This window comes from Tyto alba, unplaced genomic scaffold (assembly GCF_018691265.1).
Source record: "Tyto alba isolate M040663 unplaced genomic scaffold, T.alba_DEE_v4.0 Super-Scaffold_23, whole genome shotgun sequence".
NCBI lineage: Eukaryota > Metazoa > Chordata > Aves > Strigiformes > Tytonidae > Tyto > Tyto alba.
In genome coordinates, this window is record NW_024881297.1 from 28,741,227 (window position 1) to 28,765,703 (window position 24,477).

The 24,477-nt window shown below is 61.6% G+C and overlaps 1 protein-coding gene across 3 annotated transcripts; it reads right to left on the reverse strand.

Annotated features, from left to right (window-relative positions):
* Positions 1–904: 904 nt before the first annotated feature.
* ASIC1 (acid sensing ion channel subunit 1) lies at positions 905–21,456 on the reverse strand. Of its 3 annotated transcripts, XM_042796971.1 has the most exons (14): positions 21,062–21,456; positions 20,811–20,925; positions 19,967–20,361; positions 18,680–18,875; positions 6,271–6,609; positions 5,361–5,511; positions 4,780–4,907; positions 4,420–4,570; positions 4,290–4,346; positions 4,056–4,209; positions 3,877–3,968; positions 3,531–3,610; positions 3,298–3,402; positions 905–3,099 (listed from the first exon to the last, which is right to left on the reverse strand). In XM_042796971.1, the coding sequence occupies exons 3-14, from the start codon at positions 20,329–20,331 to the stop codon at positions 2,995–2,997; spliced, it is 1,923 nt and encodes a 640-aa protein (XP_042652905.1). In that variant the 5' UTR covers positions 20,332–20,361; positions 20,811–20,925; positions 21,062–21,456; the 3' UTR covers positions 905–2,994. The 3 variants fall into 3 exon arrangements, with proteins under 3 accessions (XP_042652905.1, XP_042652906.1, XP_042652907.1); XM_042796972.1 differs by having other exon boundaries at positions 19,967–20,364; positions 20,811–21,456; XM_042796973.1 differs by lacking the exon at positions 6,271–6,609 and having other exon boundaries at positions 20,811–21,456.
* Positions 21,457–24,477: the final 3,021 nt, after the last annotated feature.

Below are 24,477 nucleotides of genomic sequence, written 5' to 3' on the forward strand. Positions count from 1 at the left end.
TTGCAGTAGCTGGCTGCAATTAATTTAGGTTCATTAACTCCCTTCTGGGCTCAGCTATATTATCGTGTTCCTATTCAAAGCCCACCTTATGGCCTTTGCAGCACCAGCTCTGGCAGAGAAGGACCAGAATAGCAGTAAGACCATTCTAGTTTAAATGCAAAACACCCATCTGCCATTTCCAGGAGCGACTGGGACATGGCCAGAGCCAAGTGACCAGAGGGAGTTTGGCATTTCAGTATTCCCTGCCCACTGCCCACTCACTATTATTCAGTCTCCATGGGGTCCTGAGGGCTTTTTTGGATGGCCAGTGTTGGATCTGGCACATTACTTTTGCTCTTTGTAGCTGGAAATTTGTAGGACAAAAAGCATGTTTACATATGGCTCGTGCTACAACTGCTACTAACTTGGTTAAATTAAAAACAGGTGATATTCCAGCTAGTGACTCATTTCTGCTGCATCTCAGGTGTCTATCCCAAACCACAGAAGTGTTAGAGTTGTCAAAGATTAGCAGCTGTGCATGTGTTAATTGTCCTCCCTCTGCTTGAGAGCAGAAGTGGGTTCCCATCCTCCAGGCCTAAGTGTCCCTCAGGGCATGTTCACGTGGCAGCACAGGACCAGGGAGCGATGTGGGAGCTCACGAAGTCACCCGGAGCAATCCCCACGCAAAGGGACGCTTTAATGGGACCCTCTTCAGCATCAGCTCTGATGCTGCTGGTATTGGAGTGTGTATTTAGAGACAGCGCTGGAAATCTGGACCAAAGCTTTATTTATCCTTCCCCCCCTCCTTTTGGTCTTGGCTCCAGGATTTCAGCGATGTCTTCAAGAACATCCCAGGATGATGCCGTCCCTACCTGCCTCCTTGGGGAGCATTTCCAGCAGCTCAGCAAGAGAGAAAGGCTCGGTGTTCATGAGTTATATCATTCTTTATATCATCGTTAAGAGTAGCAGGTATTGATGTACAATGCATCTGTCATCTTATTGTGCTTCCTATGAAAATGTGTGTACATAGTACAGATACCAGAGAGAATTCAACACTTTATACACTTGAAGGCATTCAGAGATCAGTAACAGAAAAAAAAAATGGCACAAGAACAAGGCCTAAATGCTACTAGATGGGTATCTACACTGATATGATGCATATATAGAGATATATATATATATGTACACATATATATATAGTCATATATATTATATATAAGAAATATAAAATGCAGATGACATAATAGAAACAAACAAAAAAGTGTATGCTTCAACAGGTGAGCGTCAAGGTCAAATCCCAGCCCCATCTTTAAAAGCTTTAATGGGAAGGAGAAAGAAAGAAAATAAATAAATGAAACGCAATGAAACATTAGGAAAAATCCATAAGAAAATTTATGGATGTGGCTGACCCGTCATCTTTGGGCAATCGCTGGATACAAAGGACTGACCCCCAGTTCCTAATTTTGGTCAGGAAGCAAATAATAATAATAATTATAATGACAATAATAAAAACAAAACTACCGTTTAGAAATAATTACCAAAAAGACTTATTGCAAAAGCTCTTAAAGATAAGTAGCACTTCAGCCCTGGGAGGGCTCTTGCTCGATGCGTGGGGCCCGGGGGCTGGCAGGGGCTGGGGGAGGCCAATTTCCACCGACCCTGGAGCGAAACAGCGGTGCGCTTGCGGGCCCGGGGGAGCAGAGACTCGGCCAGCGCCGGCCCCCGGCTGCCGGGGCAGGTCTCTGCGTGCGGGGGAGAGGGCAGCGACGGGAGGAGCAGCGGCGGTCCCGGGGCAGCGAGCCGGCGGATGCCCCCCAAAGATGCCCAGGGCTCGTGGTGCCCGGGGGCAGCTGCTGTCGGGGGGGTGGGGTGGGGTGTTTCAGCGGGGTGGGAGCCTGCGGTCCCGTGGACCAGAGCACCCGGTGCCGTGGGGTGACCCTCAAGCTACGAACCCTTTTGGTGGTGGGGTTCCTGCGCCCGCCTGGCCCAGGCGGTGCCAAGGGGCTGTCCCTCGCGGTGCGCCGAGCCGGGCCGGTGGCTGCAGCAAAAATGGGGGGCAGGAGCTTTCCTTCCGCCTTTCGCCCCGAGGATGGCTGTTTTGGGGGGGCCGCACGGGGACAAGAGGGACTGCGGGGCAGGGCTAGTGCTGGCCAGGCTGCATGGAGCCCAGGAGAGATGGGCAGGGAGACCACAACGTCGCCCAACCTGGCATGGCTGAGGGAGAGTGCCCGGGCGACGGGGTCTTCAGCGCCGAGGTGGCATCCCCCATCCGAGTCCCCTCGGATGCTCGCGGCCGGCCAGCGAGCTCAGTGGCCGGGCACTGCCGTCCCTGGGGCAGCGTGCTGAGGAAGACGTTTCGGAGGGGTGGAGGTGCCCCGTCTTCATGCGCATCGGGTGGCCAGGAGTGCCCAGGCAAGGGCGGGCTGCGGGCCACCGCGGTCCCAGGGGACGACGGCGAGGCTCTCCTGGGACTGCCGAACCCGCTGCTGGGCACGCCGTGGGGCTCCTCGATGATCCCTCCTGCCAGGCACGGGGGTCCCAGCAAGTGCCGGCTGAAGGCGTTGGAGCAGGATGGGCATGGAGACAATGGATGGACAGACGGACAGGGCTGTGGATGGAGACTCTGCAGCCGAACGGCTGCTTCTTCTTGGCTTCTGGGTTTCTAGTTAAAAAGGCCGAGGGGAGCTGAGGGGAGGAGATGGGGCAGGCCTGTGCCCCAGCCCGCTGTGCGTGTCGCTCCCCGCACCGCAAGGATGGCCGGGGCTGGAGCGTCCTCGAGTCTCTGAACTAGCGGGGCAGGCGCGGAGCAGCTGCCGCGGGGGCTGCGCGCCGGCTTCGAGCATGACCCGACCCGACCCGACCGCCTGCCCCGAAATCCGAGGCCGTCGCTCTTGTCCGTGTCCCACCGTAGCGAGGAGCAAGGTCCCCTAGATGTGTCTCTCCGCTGGCGCTCGCAGGGAGAAGGGCAGCTCTCCGGAGGGCTTTGGTAGCTCAGGTTGTACATCCAGACGTCGGTTAGCAGGTGAAGTCCTCAAAGGTGCCCCGGGCCGGGTGGTGAGGTAGGATGTTGGCTGCGTACGTCATGCCTGCCGGGTGGCCCCGTATGCTTTCACAGGGATTCTGCGGGGCAGAGGATGGACGGGCTGCTGGAGCCACTGGTTTCACCCAGACCCCCCCAGAGAGCGAGTCCTGTCTCCCCACAGCATCTCCAAGCGCTCCCCAAAACAGTGACACACACACACGCACCCCAACACATCTGGGACAGCCTCTGAGCTGCAAGAGGGGACCAGCAGCCCCTGTGGCATGCCCGGCACTTACATGGCGTTTCACGTCGTCCATGCTCAGCGCGACGCCCTTGTCCGTGTTGTTCCTCTTGTGGTTCTTGCGGCACTTGCCCCGCCGGCACAGCCGGTGCTTTATCACCTGCCAGAGCCAGATTTCAGCACCGGGGGGGCTCATGGGTGGCTCTTCCCCATGTCCCACACGAGCCTTTTGCTGCTCAAGGATAACCTGCGCCTCCCTGGCAGCCGTGAGATGGCAGATACACTCACCTCGTAGGCGTAGTCGAACAGCTCCAGTACTGTGAGGATACTGGCCCCAATGAACAGCCCCATCTGCCCTCCAATGTCACCTGCAGAGGAGAGGGAAGCCATCAGCGTGGTGCGAGTCCGGCGTCCGGTGGCAGAGGGAGCAGAGAAAGGGCAGAACTCATCACAGCTGTGACTGGTGCCTGGCCGTGGCAGCAGGGTGCCCCGCTCTGCATCATCCACGCTGCCAGCACGTCCCAGTGCCTCGGGAACGGGGCCACAGCGCATGGGACCAACCTGAGACCACCTCGTTGGAGGGTGCCGGCTGGGTGCTGCCACCGGACCCCCGGCACAGCCCACCAACACTCACCCAGCAAGCCGGCCACCTCGTACGCCTTCTTCTGCTCGATCGTCTCGTAGTTCAGGGCTTCAAAGAAGATATCCAGCACCAGGATGTTCTCCCTGCGCAGGACATAAGCGGCGTCAGGCTGAGATTTTTGGGATGGAGGGAGAAGGTGCCGCCCCATCGCCGTGGCCGCGGGACGTTACCCGATGTACTGCTCCGACTTGTTGTACTTCTTGGCCAGGTACTTGGCGGAGGCCTTGCTGGGGATCTTCACCATGGAGAGCTCTTTGCCATAGCGGGTGACATTGCAGGGCATCTCGCAGACGCAGTACTCATTGTCCTTCTCCACCAGGAAATCTGGGCAGGGAGAGAGGGAGATGGAGAGATGGAGAAATCCAACACCCACAGCTCGCTCCCACAGGGCTGGGCAGCCTCACCTAAAGCCGGATCCGCGCACTCCTTGTACTGCTCCGGGGTGCAGTAAGGGGCATCTCCTGGAGGAGAGAAAAAGGTTTTCCGGGGGGCTGAGCACAGGGAGGGGTCCAGGCCCTGCGGCGCAGGGCTTACCTGGCATGTGCACCATGCGGCAGTTGCAGTTCTCCACCAAGTAGCGGGTCTCGCAGTCGATGCGGCAGGCCGTGATGCTGTAGGTGTCGTAAAACTCCGAGTCACCCGCCACGGCCTTGCAGTCGCCCCAGGGAGGCGGCAGGTAGATGAGCTGGGAGGGGGCAGAAGCCAGGAGTGAGGAGAGAGAAGCCCACCGGCCCCCGGCAAGGGACAGACACCCTTGCTGCATCGGTCCCCAAGACCAGGTCCCCCTCTCCATGTGATGTGGGGTCAGGGGCGCGGGGAGGAGGCTCAGCATCCCACGGCCCCCCTAACCCTGGGAAGGAGCATCCCCAGACCCCCCCCCCCCCCAGTGCCTACCCGCTGCTCCTGGCAGGACACAAAGGTCTGGAAGCCGGGAGCCACCCCGAAGCCCAGCTGGTCGATCAGCGGCGGCTCGTCCTGGCTGTGGATCTGCACCTTGATCCCGGCTTCGAACGAGGTCTCGTCTGCGGCAGAGAGAAGCGGGGTGAGCATCATGCTGCGCTGAGCCCTGCTGCAAGAGGGACCAAAACTTCTCCCGTCTCCCACCCTTCCCCTGAGCGAATTCATTTGTCCGTATGTCCATCCACCCGTCCATCTGTCAACGTCCTTGTCCCCTCCGCCTCTGACCCTCCTGCTCCCGCACCCGGCGAGAGCGGCAGGGAAAGCATTTGCCTCTATTTATAAACAAGCGATGGCTGCTTGTCTAAACCGATGGGGAGTTGCCATGGCGAAGAGCAAAGACAAGGAGGAAAAAGGAAAGAAAAGGACTCAAAGTGATGAGAAATGGAAGGAGGGAAGAGGAGGGAGCCTGAGGGACGTGGACCTGTGCGGGGGGAGCTGGGAAGGGCAGGAAGCACCCTGGGAGCTGGCGGTGACGGAGCGGACCTGCTGGCAGAGCCCCAGGGGCAGTGGGTTACCTGTTTCCCCCCACACGGGCAGGTACTCGTCCTGCTGAATGTCCAGCATGATCTCCAGGCCATTGCCGGTGCCCCCCTTCATGGTGATGAGCCGGGGCTTCCCGTCCTGCCCGGCATTGAAGGTGTAGCACTTCCCATAGCGGGTGAAGACCTGCAGGAAAGGACGTGGGGCTGAGGCTGGGGCCCCTCTGCCAGCACCAAACTGCTGCCGGCACCGCAGCATGGAGCTGGGTGGGCATCACCAGCCCCGAAACACCCCGAAACACAACCTGGGTTGTCTCCGAGCCAGGCTCCTGCCCTACGGGGCGCCTCTCCCTGTTGGAACTGCCCGTCTTTGCCCCAGTGAAGATGTTCCCCACGGGGGCACAAGGGATGGCACCGACTCGGAGGAGGCACTTTGCAGATTTACAGCACCCCGGCCCCACAGACCCCACGGCAGCCCCAGCTCCCCGAGACGGCGGCGCTCAGCCCTACGCCCGCACCAGCTCCCCCTCCCAGCCCCACAGAGGACGGGGCTGGATGGGATCCTGACCCCCCCCCCCCTCCCCGTCCCTCCTCAGCTGTTCCAGCTAACGCCTCCGGCAGCCAGCACGTCTCCACACCCGCGGAGCTGCTGCCAGCCCAGGCGAGGGGGCATGTGAGGCTGCAGACCGCATGGTGCCCCCCGGGCGGTGGTGATGCCACGATGGAGGTGCCAGGCACAGCCCTGGGGCTGCTTTCTGCCTCTTGCCAGCGGGTCTCCGCAGCCGGTGCCATCCCCATCTCCAGCGAGACACCCAGGTGCCAGCGGACGGGGCTGAAATTTCAGCCTGTCCCTGAACGAGCTGGCAAGGCCAGGGTCACCCGCCGTGCCTGATCCGGCACGATGCTGGCCGCTCCCCGTGCCTGGTTGCCTTGGGGGGCTACTCACCGCCACAAAGTCGTCAGGGCCGCACTGCTCGCCCCGGTAGCTGCAGCTCAGCAGCATGTCCTCCAACTGGTGGCAAGTGCGGTTAAAAAACCCGTACAAATTTAGGGGCTCATCCTCATCCCAGGGGTCAGACTGGGCTGGGGTGAAGCCCAGCTCCATCCCGGGCTCGTAGTCGACCAGCGGGGCCAGGTAGAGCAGGTCCTCGTGGCTGAGCTGTGAGACCCGCACACGGTTGATATTGCAGAAGGTGACGGCAGGGAAGGTCATCGCGGGGCTTTCCTCCTCGCTGAGCAGCGTGACGTGGTGGTACTCCAGGTAGTAGACGATGCGGTCGGCCACCTGGTAGAGGAAGACGGAGAGGGAGAGGAGGAAGGCCACCGCCCAGAATGCCTGCCGAGCGCCCAGGCTGCCCTCCACGAAGATGTGGCTCAGCCCGTGCAGCGTGCAGCTGCTGGCAAAGGCCACGAAGTCTGTGGCTGCCCCTGCGTCCTCCTCCTCCTCCTCTTCATCCTCCTCCTGCCCATACAGGAACTCATCTGCTCCATCCTCTCCCTCCTCGGCGGCTGCAGGATCTTGTGGTCTTTCCTCGTTGGAGAAGGAGATGGTGCAGAATATCTGGAGAGGCATTGTCCAGCGTGGGGGTCCCAGCTCTGTTGTGGAGGTCCTGGCTCTGGCGTGGGGGTCCTGGCTCCGGCGTGGGGGTCCTGGCTCTGGTGTGGGGGTCCTGGCTCCAGAGTCGGGGTCCTGGCTCCAGAGTCGGGGTCCTGGCCCCTGCCCTGCCACAGCCTGGGGGTTGTTGATGGTGGGTGGGTTCCTCAGGGTGTGGGTGAGAGGGGCTGGGGGAGAGCAGGGAAGGAGGAAGAGGCAAGTTCAGAGAATAGAAACGGAGAAGGGAAAATGAGCGGGAGGTGAGCGGGAGCGAGGGAGAGGAGCAGAGGGATGCTTGGAGGGGACGGAGAGAGGAGGGTATATGAGGAGCAGGGAGGAGGAGCGAGGGGCGGTTCTGCGGGCTCCCCAGGTCCCCCGGGACGGGCCGGCTGCGGCTGGCAGGACGGAGCAGAGCCATCGCCGGCTCCCGAAGCGTCGGGAGCTGCCGGTGCTGTCTGGGGGGCCCGAGGGGCTGCCAGCTCCGGCACCCGGCGTGCTGCGTGCCCACACCGCATCCTCCATCCTCGCTGCGGGGCGGCAACGGCCCTGGCAGCCTGGCCGGCTGCTCCAGCCAGGCCCTCCCCGCCGGGCGCCAGGCTGCTTCCAGAGCCGCCATATGCCGGGGCTCTTCGGCAGGGCAACTGGAGCAGGGCAAACTGGAGGTTTTCCCCAAAATATCCGTGACGCTGGCCGGTTGCAGCGCCCACCCAGGTGGTGCCAGCCGGGGTGACGGGATGCTGTGGTGTCCCCAAGCTCTCGCGTTGCTCGTCCTGCCCCGGCAGCACCCGCTGCTGTGGGCTCATCTCCCCGGGCCGCGGGGCGGCGTCTGGCCAAGGCGATGTCCCGAGCGGTGCGAGGTCCGTCCTCCTCCGAGCCCCAGGGCTGGATCTGGCAGGATTTGGGCGCCGCCGTGGTTCAGGTGACGACTCCTGCGTGGTGTGTCACCTCGTGCTTTGGATCTGTGGCGGGGCACAGGGAAGCCACCGCTTCCCCCGGGGATGACGTCCAGGCCTCGTGCTGCTGAGCCGGCTGGGCTGGGGGTCCCGGGGAGGGAGCAATGCTGCAGGTTGCTGGGGATGGAGCCGGCGGCCAGCCTGGCTGCCGAGAGCAACGGCGTCTCCTCCCTGCAGCCCTGCAGCAGCACAGCCCCTTCTCGTGGTTTGCCTTTTTTTTTTTTTTTTTTTTTTTTTTTTTCCCCTGCACTCAGCACTTCATAAAAGCATCTGATGCGACCACAGAGCAATCTCCAGCCCCATCCCAGCGCCGCAGCCGCCATCGCTGGCCCACGGGGAAGGGGAGCATCTAAATACGGCAGCGCTTCGATGCGCAAGAGCTGGACGGGAGGTTTTGACCGATGCTCGGGTGCCATAAGCCCGCCCCAGCCTGCCGGTGCCTCCTTCCCCACATGCACTGGGGGGGTCTCCAGTCCCTGGGCACATCCTGGCTCGTGGATATGGCACCACCAAAACAGGTGAACAAATACAACTGGGAAACTTGTATAAATCTGATCTGATCCCAATGCAAAGTTATCTGCTCTTCCCGAGCAAGTGACACCGGTGTAATGGGCAGGGCGTGCACTGGGGATCCCTGCCAGGACAGGCCCAGCCAAGATGCTGACTGATGATGTGACAGTGGGATGTCCCTTGAGGGGCTGTCCTGGGGCTTCCCAGTTGCCACAAAGCTGGGGACACCGTCAGCACCTGGGAAAAAGGGTGGGTGACTTTGGGGACGAGCGCCAGCGCCGCCAGATGAAATCTCGTAAAGCCAAGAGCAAGGTCGCGCCTTTTGGGAGCAACCCAGAGAGTCTGAGCTGGAAACTCATCCCGGGAAATGGGACCAGGGAGGCGGATTGGGTGGCTGGGAGCCACCACGGTGCCGTGGGGACTTGGTCACATCCCAGCCTTTTGCCTTTGATGGAGACGAGCTGTAGCTGCACCGTGGGCAGGGCTGGGCTAAAGAGGCATCAGGGCTTCACTTGGGAGGGGGCCTGGGGGCACCGGGTTAGCTGGGAGCAAACTGGGCGGATCACACACAAACTGGTGCTGGAGGATGCTTTTGGCAGGGAGTGAGCAGGTCTGAGCTGGCTGAGGCTGGGGTCGGATTTCTGCTGCCCCCCCAGCTCTAGGACAGGGAGTTTCTGTGCAATGGCTGTAGGAGGGAGAGGAGAAGGAAAATGGAAGAGAAGCCTGAAGGGATTTGTTTAACCTTGGCAGGGCACTGAGGGGTGAGCAGTGCTGCCCGTGGCCCAGTCCCTGCCGGTGTGAGCGAGGGGCTGATCTGATCCCACGGCATGGGGAGGTTTAATGTGTCTTCTTGGGAGCAATTGCAGCAGGGAGAGGGAGATGCTGTAATGAAAACACTCCGTCATCGCCTGGGGCCATTAACCTGCCTTGTTCGGCTTAAACAGCTTGCTGGGGCAGCGAGGATGAGCGCTGCCTCGGCTCCGGTTACGGCCGCCTGTCCCAGAGCTGACACTTGAGCCGGGGTGAAGGTGACCGAGGACGGTGACAGCCGGGAGCACGGTGGCACCGGCCCTCAGGGGAGCGTGTCCTGACCCCACGACTGGGGACAAACTGTGGCCGTGTCCCCACGTTGCAGGCGGGAGGGTGCCGTCCTGGTTTGTGCAAGTTTTGGAGATGCTGGAGGAGTCCTTGGGCTCGTTCCAGCTCCTCCCTCACCAGGAGTTATTTTTACCCTCTCTCAGGTAAAGCTTTGGCGGGGGAGAGGGGTGGGGGGGATGCTATAATTAGCCGTGACATCAGCCCCCGTGGTGGCGCGTGCTGGGATGATGCCACCACACCCCGACCCACCACTGGGGACCACGGATGCTCGATGCCCTCCTCCCTGCCGCAGCGAGGGACGCGGGATGCTGGAAGGAGCCTGGTTTTTCCTGGCTCCAGCGTAGTGTTTGGCCACTGTCCTGCAGCGGTGCGGCCCCGCTCGCTGCTTTGCAGCTCGTCACGGGCCCGGGAAAGGAGGTTCCCCAGAGCGGGGGAGCACGGAGGCGGCGGGGCGGGGGGGGGGGGTGGGAAGCGGGAGGAGGATTTGACGGCAGCAACAGCACATTTCACAGCCTGTCACGCTTTAATGGCAGAGGAGATCAAAGCCGGGATGGAGTTATTCATAGAGATAAACCAATCCCCGAGGAGGCGAAGAGAAAACAACATTGCAAGCTCTGTTATCCCAGGCCTGCAAGCGGCAGCCCAGCCCTGGGGAGGCTGTCGCAGAAGGCACCCCGGGAGCTGGACCAGCTCGGTTTATTAACGGGGTGCTGCCTGCATCAGCCCCAGGGGTGCCCGGAGCTGACCGGTGGGAAGGGATGAGGCGGGGGGTGCAACCCCACAGCAGCCAGGAGCAGGATCCGGGGAGGGGATGGATGTTTGACAGGGGAGATGGGCACCCCGCAGTCGGGCTGTCCTGCTCCCACGACACAGCTGGGTGCGTTGCGTCGGAAGGGAGAAAAATCAGGTTTGCAGTGTGCCTCGGCCCATGAACGTGCTTTGCAGCTCCCTGAGCTGTCAAGATGGTGGTGGCGGCACCCGCAGTGCCTCTGTGGCTGCTCTGGGCAGGATGAGCTGCTTTGGGATGGCTTTGGGGCTGCAGATCCTCTCCCTGACCCTGGTGAGAGGCAGAGTCGGGGCAGCCGAGTAAGGTGGGATTGCCCGGGCAGCCGGGATCTCTGCCGGGACTAATCCTGCTGCCCCTTATCAGATGCTGCCACCTTGCCTCCGCTCACTCCGCCAGCCAAGCCGGGCGCAGCTTGTGTTATCCGGCTCTTTATCCCTCAGATTAGATGCTTCACAGTGGATTAGCATGTCACATTCTAATGCAGAAAAATTGATGATTAAAAAGGAGTTTTTCCTCCGTATTATTCCCCACCTCCGCCTCCTCTCCACCCCATCCCCGCGGGCCCAGGCAGTCCAGCCTCAGCCGTGGGGACCGGTGCTGCTGCGGCGCTGGGTGATGCGGGAGCCCCGTCCCTGGCTCACACAGAGGGACGGGAAACCAAAGGTCCCTTTTTGGGACGGTGCAGGGCTCACGCGCTCCGTCCCGCCTGCTGTTGGTGGCAGGGCTCGGGGTGCAGGGGCCGGGTGCTCCGGGTCCCTGTGCCATTCTGCCCCGGGGTTATCGGCGGCAGACCCAGCCTCTGCAGCACAGGACTTTAATAAAAAGCACATTATGGTGAGTAATGCGCTAAGTGGACTTCATTATGGACCTGGGGCCTCCCTGGCTCCCGTTGTTCCATATGATTTCATATCAGATGAGCCTTATCTCCTCTCCAAACGCTTCCATTTAAACTCCATTAATCTTTCAAAGCTTCCCCGAGCCTGCGCTGCCAAGCGCTTCCCCGCCAGCCCAGCCGGTGCTGCTGCCCTGGGCACAGAGGCCACCCACAGCCCCGGGGGCTCCGGGGGGCTCGGCCGGGACCCCCCGCAACTCCGTATGGACCTTCGGCCGGGCCCTCGCCTGCACGGCCGCCGTGACGGCTCCCACAGCCACCTTATCCTCCTTGCCGGGGATCTATTTACGCTCCTATAATTGAAACAGTTTGTAATGCTGAGAGCTTTCCGGGTGATTTACCCGCTGGTGATGTCCCTTTGTGCCATGGAGGGGTCACCGGGGCTGTGCCGGCTCCTGCCCTGCCGGGGTGCGGAGGATGCTGCCGAGGTGCCGCTAACTCCCAGCAGTTGGGATTATTCTTTGTGGACACTTATCCCAATGCCTTTCCGTGTTTCCTGCCGATCACGAATTACCCGTAAGCAGGCTGCAATTTTTTCCGACATCCTTCACAATTGCTTAGACCATTTGTGCAAGCAGATTCAAGCCGACGGTTTTATTGATGGGGGGGGGGGGAAAAACCTGTATTCCTATCTGGTTTTCTTGCTGTGTTCACTCGCTCTGGCTCTGCATGCATCACGGTTTTCAAATCTAATCTAATCCAAGCAGGGTGGTTACGCAGCCCCGGTGTGCAGCTGCTCTGGATGGATCTCCCTGTCGCTTTACTGGGCTGTGAGGCTGCCGGGAGAGCAAGGAGCAGGGGGTTTAAAATCCCTGATAAAGTGGAGGGAGGGTGGAAAGCACCCTGTCCCTGCGCCGTCCTGTGCCCCGTCTCTGTCCTTACAGTAAGAGCCTGGATGCAAACACACCAAACCCTCCATACAGCAAAAAAAAAAAAAAAAAAAAAAAAAAAAAAAAAAAGTCCAAAAAAATAAATAAAAGGTTATAATATCCAAGTGTCGGGGCCTGTATAAATAAATAAGAGCCCGCGATGGTGAGGAGCTTCTTGATTCATGGTTGTTGCAGGAATTGCAGCGCTGCCTGCTGCTTAGAGAGCCCCGGCTTCGGCCAAACTCTCTGCAGGCGATAAAACAAAGGCGTCTATAAAAAGCCAGATAAATTAAATCTGAGGCAAAAGGCCACGAGACAGTTAATTTCCCAGATCTCCCTGTGGAGATCTGCCTCCTGGGTGGCTCCGCAGGCTCAGGGGACCTGCCCCCTCCGCCCCGGCTTCTCCCCACTTGATATCGGGGGAGAGAGGGAAAACGGCACTAGGAGGTTTCCTGGGCAGATTCTTTGAAATACCCACAGTTGGCAAAGGCGCCACGTGCCTCGCTGCCGCTCAGCCAGGGTCTCAGCTAAAGACTGAAGGGAGATAAAGGGGGAACAATTTGGAGAAATCCCAGGTGCCGGTGGCGGGCCAGGGCTGCGTTTCCAGCCTGCGGCTCCCTTGGGGGCCAGCGTCCGTGGGGCATGTGTGCCCAGGGTACCCCGTCTGCTGCCGTGACATCCTTGCCTCCACTGAGGCTGGATAGCACTTGAAAGCCTCCTCATCCCTTCCAGCAGCCACGGGTGCCATTAAAGCTTATTATTAATAATTAATAATTCATTTGTTAATGATTCTTTATGTGCAAAGGCATCGCAAGAGGAGCAGGAATGCCCTGAGGTGCCTCTGAGCCGCTCCGAGCGCTCGGCGCGACACCCCCCCGGGTGTGCGTGGTGCGTCTGGGTGGGCAAAGTGCTTTGGGGGTGGGGGGTCACCGCGCCGGGTGTGCGCAGCGCTCCCGTGCGGGGTGTGCTGCTGTGCGCCGGGGCTCTGGGCAGGGCTGGGTGTGCTGCTGGGGATGGGCATCGCTGGATGGACGCCCGATCCTCATCCTGCGCATCCTCCTCTCTCCTCCCCTGATCGCCTGCCACGGCGGATGGGAGCAATGTTGTTCAGTGCTTAGAGTTTCGAGGCACTACATGATTTCCCTGCCCCGTTGCAGAGCTGCTAATGAAGCGGCCGCGGGGCACAGCTTCCTGCCCTGCCGTGCCCAGTGCCGGTGTCCTCAGCCCTCTTGTTCCTGACCCTCTTCCGCGCCGCTCGGCCAAGGCCGTGGTGGGTTTGGTGGCACCGCTCCCGCGTAGCGACGGCGCCAGGGTTGCACCTCAGCATCACCGTCCCGCTGCAGAACAAGTGTGAAACGCAACTGGATTCAAACAAGAGTTGCCATCTCCACATTAGCGTCAGCACGGGGTGGGTGAAACCACAAGCAGCCGATGGGTCCCCAGTCCTCCTGCCTGCACCCCGCAGGCGGCCGTGGCTGGCAAAGCGTTGCTGAAGCTGGAGAAAGGAGGCAGCCGAGGAGCAACGCTTGTTGGCATCTCTGCTCCATGCCCGAGGGCTTAAACTGCTCACGGCTGCTTTCTGGATGATTTGCTTTGAGCAAAATACCGTGATGCTTGAAATCTCTGAGCCGCCGATGAGCCGAAAGAGTTGGGGTGCTCCTGACCCGCTGCACTCTCCGGGAGAGCCGAGCCACCACCAGCAAACAGCTGCGGTCCCGTCCGCGGCTGCTCCTCTGCTCCATCACCTCCGATTATTTTGCACCGGGCAGCCCACGTCCCACTGGGTTTGCTTCGTTCGTCTGGAAAATGAAGCAACCCCTGGGGTCAAACGATGCTGCTGTTCAACAGCAGAGAGAGGCCGATGCAGAGGGTGAGCCCGGCCGGGAGTTTGCAGATGATGCAGGTGGGGATGATGCAGCCGGGCCCCGGGGAGACCCGCCGGGATGCCGGAGGTGAATCGCCGCTCAGAAAGAACGGATACATGCGAGCAGCTTCAAACGCTTATAAGTTATTTAGGAGCCCATGTGCCACTTTAGGAAATGATTTACATAAATCACTTGAATGTCTTACAGAATTTGTAAACGCGCCGGCTCCGCTGGGCACCGCAGTGGGAGATGCCGGGGCTCAGCGTGCGGCCGGCAATCGGCCCTAAACCAGGAGGACGACGTTATTTGGGGCCAGCGGCCGGCTCTGCCACCCACGCGTGGTCCCCAAGTTGTTTTTCCAGAGCCAGATGGGCCCGTGCCGTTTGTTTATTGACTGTCTAAAGCTCCAAGAAATATCTGGGTATCAGTAATTCCCGCGCCTGGTCTCTCCAGCTGTGTTGGAGATGCTTTTCACTCCGGCTCTATGATTATCCACTAACGCTGCGCCGCGGGGGAGCTCTGCTCACCGCGGGGCTCCCGGGCTTGTGACTGCCGCAGCTCTGTGCGGGGCCGTGGGGTGCTGCGGGCTGGATGCCTGCGTCCCCCAGTGGGTGCTGGGGCGTGGGGCCCGTGGGGCCGAGGGTCAAGATAGAACAGGGAGACCAGCAGCATCCGCTGGTTGAGTCCCCTGAGACCGACAGCCTGAGCGTGCCCCCTTGCACCCCTCCCTCCGAGCTCCCACGGGTGCTGGAGGACACCCCGGCACCCACTAACGGAGCAGGTTTGAATGACACGAGGGGTTTTTTGCAGGGGGAAAAGCCATGGTGCTTGTGGGGTGACCCCCAATGCACACCAGCCGGAGTGAGGGGGTTCAGAGGGGTGCAGAGAGGCTTTGGGGTGCCAGGGGGCATGCAGTGGGGTTTAGCAGGGTATGGGGGGCACAGCAGGATCCTCTGGTGTGCAATGGGGTTCACCAAGGTGCAGTGGGGTTCAGAAGGGCGGTGGAGAGGCTCAGCAGGGTGCAATGGGGTGCTGGGGGGTACAGCGAGATGCTGTGATGGAGAGGCATTGCTCTGGAGATGGGAGGAAGAAGAGGAGGAGTGTGGTGGGAGTTTTCTGGGACTACTCCAGACCTTTCCTGCTCCCTTTCTTGCTCTTCCTCCATGCACTCGGTATTTCCAGGGCAGAGGATGCAGAATCCAATGCAAAAGGCAGCGGCATGATCTCCATGTCAAACTTAATTCTCCCTAGTGCCACCTCAGCCCCGGAGCCTCATGGAAATGGTCCAGAGGTCTTAATCCTCTGCATTTTACAGAGGATGTCCCGTGCGCTCTGCCCCAGGGCTCCCAGCTCCCGTGCCGAGCTCAGCTGGAGGCAGAACGGTGACGAGGATCTGGGGACGTGGCTCTCCCTGGGGGTGGGCTCACGGGATGTGAGAAAGAAAAGCTGAAAATGCACATTGCACCGTGCCAGGCACAGCTGCTCACGTCTCCTCGGGCTGCACTGAGCCCTGACAAGGGGCTTCACAAGCATGGGGCACCATCTCGAGGTTTAATACTGGTTTTACATGGGGCAGCCCCAATTCCCATCCCGTGGGGTGTGGAGAGGGAGCTTATCCTCCAGGTTTCTCCTTTTTCCCTGGGATGGAAAGAAAATGAATGGGTTTAGAGCCCAGAGACAGGATTTCTGGGCTTTTCCCTTGCTGGGTGAGGGGCAGATCCACGGGGGATGCGCAGGGCTCTGGCACGGGGAGGGAGAGGAAACGCAAACTGGGAGCTGGCGGGGCCACGCGTTCCCGCAGAGGAGCGAGGGCTCGAACTTATAAATAATGAAGTAGCTAGCGTGAAACATTGATCTCTGCTGCTAATGAGCACGTCGGGGAGCGCAGTCCCGAAACGGAGGCGGCAGCGAGGGCGATTCCCCCTTCCCCGCAAAGGGAACCGGGCGGCCACCCCCTGCCCACCCCGTGCCTGGCCCTGTGGGCACGAGGCTCCGGGCACAGACCCGGTGACGGGGACATCCTCAGCCCGTGTCCCTTAGGGCTGTGGGGGTCAGGACTTGCCCCTCTGGGTTTTAAGGCCGTGCCAGGATTTTAGGGCCGGGGAGAGGAGACGGCTGCGCCTCCCTGGGCATCCCCCTCCCCGTCCTGGACCGCTGCAGCGGGGGAGCTTTGGTGGGTGCCAGACACCTCCATGGTGCTGGGGGTCCAGGGCAGAGCTGGGGTGGGCCAATTGTTTCCCCCTGGGTCTTCTTAGAGGGTTCAATCCCCTGTATGGGACGAGTCCAAGCCCAGTCAGCTCCACCTCTGTCCCTGGAGCATCCCTGCATCCTGCCCACGGCTACTGCTGGGAGCACTCAGCCCCTGTGGTGCACTGGCCAGGGTGGGGGGGTCAACAATGCCAGGGACCCCCTGATGTGACCTGGGAGGTGCCACAGGGTGAAAGAGGAGGCAGGAAAAGCTCGTCTAATCCCAGGATGGGCTTCCCCACAGCACCCATCCCGAGCCTTGTGTGCCGGGGGATCCCGTCCCAGCGGCAGGGCGATGCCGTGTGCTGGGGCAGGGGGGGCTGACACCCAGCCCCCTGCCCCCCTGGGGTGCTCCTGAGTGGGTGCATCACTGGGAGCACACCGACAGTGCTCCCAGCACTGGGGTGTGGGGGGGCGGGCCCTGGGCTGCTCCGGCTGCCCCCCCCCGGCAGATGCTGTCCTGCCATCCAGCAGCGTGAGGGGGGACGCGGGCAGGAGGCAGCTCCTGCCTCCTCCTCGTCACCCCGGATATTTCGGTTACGGCAGCCCCTCATCTGCATTCACCGCGTCTCCCCCGAGCCCTCCCTTTCTGCCAGGGACAGATAACGTGGCAGCAGCAGCGTGGCGGGGCCGCGGTGCTGGCGGCAGAACCGCGGCTCTTCCTGTCGCCTTCCTGCGCCGGCCGGCATCAGCATGCAGCCAGCATCGCCCGGGCGGCCACTCGCCCCCCAGTTGTCCCCATCGGCCCCCCCCACCCCCCACCCCAGCAATCCCCACCAGTCACGGCACCGAAGTTAAACGGCCGCAAAGGGGACAGGCGCAGGGAGAGGACCGACAGGCGCAGCTCCCCCCAGCCTGTGGGCTCCGGGCAGCCCAAAAATCCTCCCTGGAAAGGCCCCTCCCTGGACGCAGCATCTCCTCTGTATCAGCAAGAGGAGAGGGGCAGCGCCGGCTGCAAAAGCTCCAGCTCGGGGCACCCCACTAACCGGGACGGTGCAAGGGGCTTCCCGAAATGCAGAGGTGAACGCAGCCCCTGCACGGGGTGGTGGGACCCCCCCCACCCCTCCCCGGGGTGGCACGGGCTGGGGTGATGCTGCGTCACGGGGTGATGGTCCCCAGCACCCACCTTGACCGGTGTCACCAGGCCCAGAGCAGCCCCGAGGCTGGTTCAGCCTGGGCGGCTGCAGCCCGAGCTGGGAGGAGGGAGCAGCGAGGCGGCAGGAATTAACCTGTCAAACAAACCCCTCGAAAAGCTTCGGCGAGCTCCGGGACCCCCAGCGCAGGGACGGGGCAAAGGTTTCCTAAACAGCTCAGCGGGAACGGGGCGGCTGCCGGGACCCCAGGCGCCGGCAGCACCGTCCCCAGCCCTGCCACGCACAGACCTGCCTGTGCAAGGCTGCAAGGGGAGTCCAAAGAGCAACATCGACGTAGCACAGAGCCAGCTTTTCCTAATCAAATCCATTAAATCATCCCAACCTGCCTGCACGGAATAATCCAAGCAAGAATAACAAACCAGCTGCGAGTCTATTTTGCTTTTGTCGGTTGGAGGGGATGCGGAAAGTAGGGTATTTGGAACCCGACGGATGAAGGGAGGGAGCTGGGATGAGGGTCCCTGAGGATGCTTCGGCACAGAAAACACGACCGTGCACCGGGGAGAGCCCGGCATCGAAACCGGCCGGTGGCCCCACGCAGGCCCCGCTGGAGACGATCCAGCCCCTTCCGGGCTGCAACTTGCCTCCATTTAACAAATAAAACACCCGACGTTTGACAACAGAGAGCGGCTCTGTGGAAAGAGCCTGTCAAGGGAATTTAAATGCAGATGATTAAAATCACCCGAATTGTGCTGGGACCTGGGCAGCAGCTCTGCAGATGCCCAGCCGGTGCCTTGGCACGCTCGGCGGCTTCGTCCTTGCTCGGTGTGGGACACGAGTGGGATGTCCCTAAGCTGGGGCTGAGGACGGGGACCCTGAGCAGCACAGAGCTGCACGCTCCACGCTGGAGGCGGCTCGGGAACAGCCACCCCGGCTGCCGAATTTATTAGGCAGCACCCGAATAGCCGGCACTGTTTAATTCCCAGCTGGACGGGGGAGAGGCAGCCGCAGGGGGATAAAGGCTTTATTGTGCGCTGGATCCGTGCACCAACACGAGACACAACCTCTGTGGCGGGGCACCACGCCGTGCCGTGCCACCCGGACCTGCTTTCCCTGCAGGATTGCGGGGGTCCCTGGGGTCCCCACCCGCCATCGTCGCGGCTCTCCCTGCTTTTCCACCGGCGCCTCCTCACCACGCGAGGTTTCCAGCCCGGCATGCACAATCCTGCTTTGCAGAGCCCAAGTGATCCTGGGGAGCTTTGCTCACGCAGGAGCACCCTGGGGAGCACCTGGACCTCTAAAACCCAGCGGCATCCCCTGGCATCCCCATAATGAAGACGCTGCCGGTCCTTTCCGAGCTGGAAGGAGGCAGGAACAGCTACAAGCGGACAAACACCCTCCTTGCGTGGGGGAAACGTGGCATTGGGCCGGGGCCGTGGGGGCACTCACCACTTTGAAGTCTTCGGGGGTGCATTGCTCCCCACGGAAGAAGCAGGACAGCAGCATCTCCCGGATATCGTGGCCAGCCCGGTCGTAAAACTCCAGCATGTTGAAAGGTTTGGGCTTGAAGTTTCGGAAGTTCGCCTTGTCCTGCAGGATTTCCAGCTGCTTCTCGTCGGCGGTCTGGGTGTCTGGGATCTCGTATCTTAGGGGAAAGAGCAGGCAGAAGCTCAGGCCTCAGCCCGGCAGCTGCTCCAGCCGGCGAAAGCCATTTGGGCTTCACATGAGCTGCTTCGGCCCCAACCCCGGCGTGGGCTCAAGCAAAGTCCCAGACTCTTTGCACGTGGAATTTTCAGAGCATCCAGCAGCACAAAGTGGCCTGGAGGCACGGGAGAGGCGGCAGGAGGATGGGCGAGGAGGAGAAGCTGGGCACTGGCCACGTACCAAACCCGTCCCACTTGCCCCAGCGCTGGTCCCGCAGCACCGGCCCTGGTTGAGGCCAGCCCAGCCGCTTGCCCTGTGCCTTTGGCGGCATCACGGCTGCAGGCAGTGGCCTCACCGGGATGTGGGCTGAGTGTGCTGGGTCTCAGCCCCCACCCTCGTGGCTGCAAACCCCTCCCTGGGGCACGAGCGGGGGCAGCGGTGAAGCCCCCGGCAAACGGCACAGGCAGGGAGTGCGCGCTGCTGCCGGCACCAGGCTCACGGCGGTGGGTTGGCAGCACCCAGAAGCTGCCGCGGCCACGGGGACGGGCTGGGGGAGGGCAGTGAGGGGCTTCCCCACGAGCTCTGCCACTGTGGAGACCCACGGCCCAAGGGACGGCCCCGACCCCGGTCCTGGCACGTGGGTGATGCTCAGCGGCTTCACCGGCTGGCATCCCTGGCCTCACCGCGTGTGTCGGGCACCCGGGGTATGGTGCTGGAGCCACGCGTGCTGGATCCACCCCGCAGGCATCCCAGCGTGACCCCGGCCTTGCTGCACGTGCCACGCACTGGGGGACGGGAGCCACGCGTGCCGGGTCCATCCAGGGCACATCCCCAGGAGCAGTGGCAGGACCTGGTGGCTCTCGGCTGCCGGTGTTGCCGCCCAGCGGCCGCATCCAGCTGCGGAGCTGAACTAACTCAGGCTCCGGTTCCCCACGGAGGCCAAGGAGACGCCGCCCACGCCAGTCATGGGGCACAAAGCTCCAGCACTCGCTGCCCCACGTGCTGTGGGGCTGGGGTGGCGGCTGGGGCCACGCGTGGTGGCCTGGCACACGGAGACGTCACCCGGGGCCACCTCGAATCACCAGCACCCACCTGTTATTGAGCAGGGCGAGGAGCTCGCCGGCGTGGTACAGGTCGTTCTTGGTCACCCGGCTGAAACGAAACTCGTTGAGGTTGCAGAAGGTGACGGCGGGGAAGGTGAGCCTGGTGGCCGCCACCTCGTCCAGTTTGGTGACGTGGGGGTAGAGGAAGTAGTACTGGATGCGGTTGGTGCAGACGAGGGCGAGCAGCGCCAGCGAGCCCAGGAAGCACAGCGCCCAGACCACGCGCTTCAGCGACAGCCGCTCGTACGAGAAGATGTGCGAGAGCCCGTGGAGGGTGGAGCTGCTGGCGAAGGCCTGGATGCTCACCGGCTGCCCGCTGTCCACCTCCTCCTCGTCCACTTTCAGGTCCATCATGGTCCGCGCCGGTACCTCGGGGTGGCCACTCTGCTGAGAAGGGAGCCCGTGGGTGCTCGGTGCTGGGGCGGGGGGGTGGGGCCTTGTGGGTGCTGCCCCTGCCCAGCCCGTGGCACCCCCGTGCAGGGATGCACCCAGCAGCCCTCACACGGGGCAGATGCTTTGCTGTGTCCTGCTCTCCCCCCCAGTTATACATATATATGCACGCACACACACATAGATGTGTATATAAATATATATATATATATTTGGGTGCAGCCTCTTGCATTTCCTCCCCTCCCACCTCCTCTCAGCCCTCCCCATCCCGTGGCAGGACTGGGGTGCTGTACCCCTCCCATCACCCCGCCGTATCCACCCCTCCCACCTGCCTTTCTCCCCCCACCCCCCACCCCCCCCCCCCAGTCCCCTGTCCCCCTCCACCTCCCTCCCAAATGGCACCGGCGCATCGACGAATAAACGAAGGAATCGAAGCTGCAAACCTGAAATCAGGGCCGGCGGCCGCGGCCGGAGCTGGGCTCGTTCTGCTCCGCGACGGCGGCTGCCGCTGCGACGCGGGTGCCGGGGCTGGGACGAGCCTCCCTCCACCTCTCGCCGCTGGGTGGGAAGACGGGAGCGGGAGACGTGCGGGCACGGAGGGTGCAAGAGGCACCGAGCCCGGCAGCAACGGGCGAACCGGAAAAGAAAAAGGGGGGGGGGGGGGGTTGTGGAACAAAAATAGCCTCGGCGGTACCTTGGTGCAAGCGTGGGAGCGGGGATGCGCCGGGGCCTCGCTCAGCGCTGTGCGGGGGGACCGGAGGCGACCATCGCCGGCGAGGAGGCAGCTGCTGGGTGCGAGGAGAAAAGAGGGGGAGAAGGAAGGCGAGCAGGAGGCTGCTTCCCTGCCAAACACATGGATACCTCCCCCTGTGGCTATCTGGGAGCTGGTGATTTCTTCAGATGCATAATCCGCATGAAGTCATTGTCTGTGCGCTGGTGGGGCCGGAGGCCGCGGAGGGGTGCCGCAGGCCGGTGGGCAGTGAGGAGAAGGAGGAGGAGAAGGAGAAGGAGGAGGAGGAGGAGGAGGAGGAGGAGGAGGAGGAGGGAGAGGCGGAGGAGCGGGGCGCTCCAGCGATTGCAGGCTGCTGGCAGGGGCTGTTGGTGCTGCTGGCGTGTGCATGTGGGTAATGTGTGTGTGCGTGTGCGTGCGTGTGCCGCTCCCATCCCCCAGCGCCTTCCAGTGATGCTCCAGCATCTCGCTCTGCCGGAGCCCCCCCTCTCCCCCACCCCCCCGCCCCGGCTCCCCCTATCCAGCCCTGACCCCGCTCTCCCCTGCCACAGCCTCCGCCGCCCTCGCAAGCTTCGCCCACGGGTGGCCCCGGCGCTGGGGCTGGGACACGCTGGGGCTGGGCCTTTTTTGGGGGGGACCGACGGCGGGAGCCTTCCAGCCCTTTCTGGCCGCCTGCTCGAGTGTCCGCCCCACGTTCCCCAGGGGAAGCCCTGCTCTTTGCTGGCACAGACCCTGCCACGATGGGGAGAAACGCTGCTGGAGGCTCTGGGCTCCTGCCCCGTGCAGGACGTGCTGCCCCTCTCCCAGCCACCCGCCTGCTGCCATTTACAGAGTCATCAGCAAGGGGCTGTTGTCCCCAGGGTGCTCCCCGGGGCAGGGGGCAGCGGGTGCTGGGTGCTCTTCTCCTCCCCGGGGCAGAGCAAGAGGGTTGCACGGCGCTGCCCAGCTTCCCCCCCCCAGCATCCCCGCAGCTCCAACCCCGCTTCACCTCCCTCTGCTCCCCACGGCTGCCCTGGAGAGCGGGGTGCCCTCATCACCCGGGCTGAACTGGGGGACGCGCACCCCGCTGCACACCCCCCCCCCCGGCAGCAGCGCGGGGAGCAGAGGCTGCAGCAGGCGCCTGCCCAGTGCTCCCAGCAAGGTGACTGAAGTCAAATGGAAAAGAGCGTTTCAGTGTCCTTTCCAAGTGGGATGTTGGAAAGGGACAGCCAGACCCCGGGGGCGTCCCAACAAGCTGTGTCCCTGCCCCAAGGTGCCTTCCCAGTGCACTGTCCCTGCTGGAACCGCGGGTAACGGGAGCACGGGCAGTTTTGGGTGCAGCAGGGTCAGGCATGCGTACCCTGTCCTCAAATCCTGTCTCTTGGACACACTTGATTTGGTCCTTTTCTGGAGCGTCCTCACTGGGTCCTTGCCCGAGCAGGTTTTTCAGTGGGACCTGCTTGGGGACATCTTGGGGGGGACAGAGATAGGGCCCTGTGAGCCAGTGTCCCCGCCTTGCTCGCCACTGGGCACCGGGACGACCCTGCCAGTGCTTGGAAACGTGACTTCAAGGCCGGGAGGGCGGCGTTTGCGTTTCCAGTTGGCACCAGTTCTGCCTTTCCCTTCCCTGCTCCGCTCTGCAGCGAGGCAGCATCGCTCCTCGCCCGGACGACACCGGCCCGCTGACAGCCGCCTCTCCATCAGGGCTCCTGATAGCAACCCGGAGAAGGATGTGCTGCTTGGATAAGGGATAAGAATATTTAAAAAGGAGTTGTGGTTTTTTTTTTTTTCCTTCCTCCCCCCTCCTTCCTTTTTTTTTTTTTTTTTTTTTTTTCTTCCATTCCAGATGAGAAGTCATTCTCTGCAGTGGTTTTATTGACAGTAAATCCACCAGCAGCGGCAAGGCTGCACGCAGGGAGGGATGAGGTTTCGGGCCGGAGTGGATGTGCACATGGAAGTACTTGCAAGCCCTTGCTTTCCTCTGCACAAGAAGCCCTGCATCTGAAGCCACCTATGTTTCCTGGGGGGTCTCGGGGGGCTGTCGGGGCCCCCCAGCACCCCAGGACCCTTTCCTGCAGGAGCCAGGGAGGAGGTGAGCAGTCGGAGGAAACTTCCTCGCCGCTGGCCCCTGGCCAGGAAGGATGCAGCTGCATCCTTGGAGTCGAGTGGAGCGTGGGGAGCACGAGCATTTCCGCGTTATTTTTCGGGGAAGCCACGTGAGGGTTGTGTTAATTCCTGCCGGGAGAGGCAGCGGGACCAGCTGAGGGCTGTGGGATGGGTGAGGAGCTAACAATTAACCCCATGTGATAATTGATAACAGCAAGACACCGGGCAGGAAAGCTCAAAGGTGGGTAGCCAAGGTGGGGGCTGGGACCTGAGAGTGGTGGGCAGTGATGATGATGATGACAAGGATGAGAGCTGCTGTGGCCGTATCCTTCCTGCACAAAATGGGTGCTCAGCCCCAGCACGGATTCAGTTAGCCAGGGCTCCCCTCAGGCATGCCCACAGATCCAATTAGCATGAGAAAAGTAATTAAGGGAAGGTGCTGCAGTGCTGAGGCTCCCAGCGCAGGCTCCAGCAGACAGGCAGGTGCTGGCGTGTCTTGGGAACACCTTGGGAGTTTGGCCAAGGGATAACTCAAGCCCTGGGGCTATTTTTTCACCTTCAGAGCAATGTTTGTTCCTGCTCCACCATGCCCACCTCTGTTACGGAAACAAACTTCCACCCTGCTTCTTGGAAGGGCAAGAGCATCCCCAGGGCAAGGGTGGGTTTGCAAGGATGGGTAAGAGATGCTTTTCCATGCTTTTTTGGGGTTAGGCCCTGCTATCGCTCCCTCCTTCGAGGCAGCCCTGGCTTGCAAATTGCTTCTTTATCTGCACCCGCCGCCCAGCTGCTGTACAGGAGGCAATTTAATTCATAATGGTCTATTAAGTACTGTGGGGATGGAGGTGCTGGGCACGGCTGCTTCCCTTCTCCGGGGCGTGACAGCTCTGGGGTGACCGGCCCTGCAATCTCCAGGATTGCTTTGTGTACTTAAGGTGAGAGATTTAATTAAAAGGTCACTGATGTGGGGTGCCACAAAGCCCTGGCTGCTGGGGCCGCAGAGGCAGCGCTTTGGTGTTCAGCTGCTCGCTGGGAGGACGGGGCCGTTGTCTGCCCCGCGCCGGGAGCCCAGCGTGGCTCTAACCCTCCATGTCGGTGGGTTTTGCAGTGCTGGTGCAGTGTCCAGCCTCGGGGCCCTTTCTGTCACCCCATCCCCTCCAGGCTACAAATTCTAGGGGGAGAGGGGGAAAAATTCAAGCCCACCTCAAAACCTGAGCTGAGAAACCTGTAAAACATCTTCACAGCCGTGCTCTGCTAATGGGTTGCAAATTGCTTCCATCAGCTCCGGTATTACAGAT

Coding starts and splice junctions, on each gene's coding strand:
- ASIC1 (XM_042796971.1), bottom strand. CDS start 20,331: ATGATGGACCTGAAAGTGGACGAGGAGGAGGTGGACAGCGGGCAGCCG. Junction 6,610..18,679: donor CCCCCGAAGACTTCAAAGTG/GTGAGTGCCCCC, acceptor TTCCTCTACCAG/GTGGCCGACCGCATCGTCTA. Junction 5,512..6,270: donor GCCCTGACGACTTTGTGGCG/GTGAGTAGCCCC, acceptor CCTTTCCTGCAG/GTCTTCACCCGCTATGGGAA.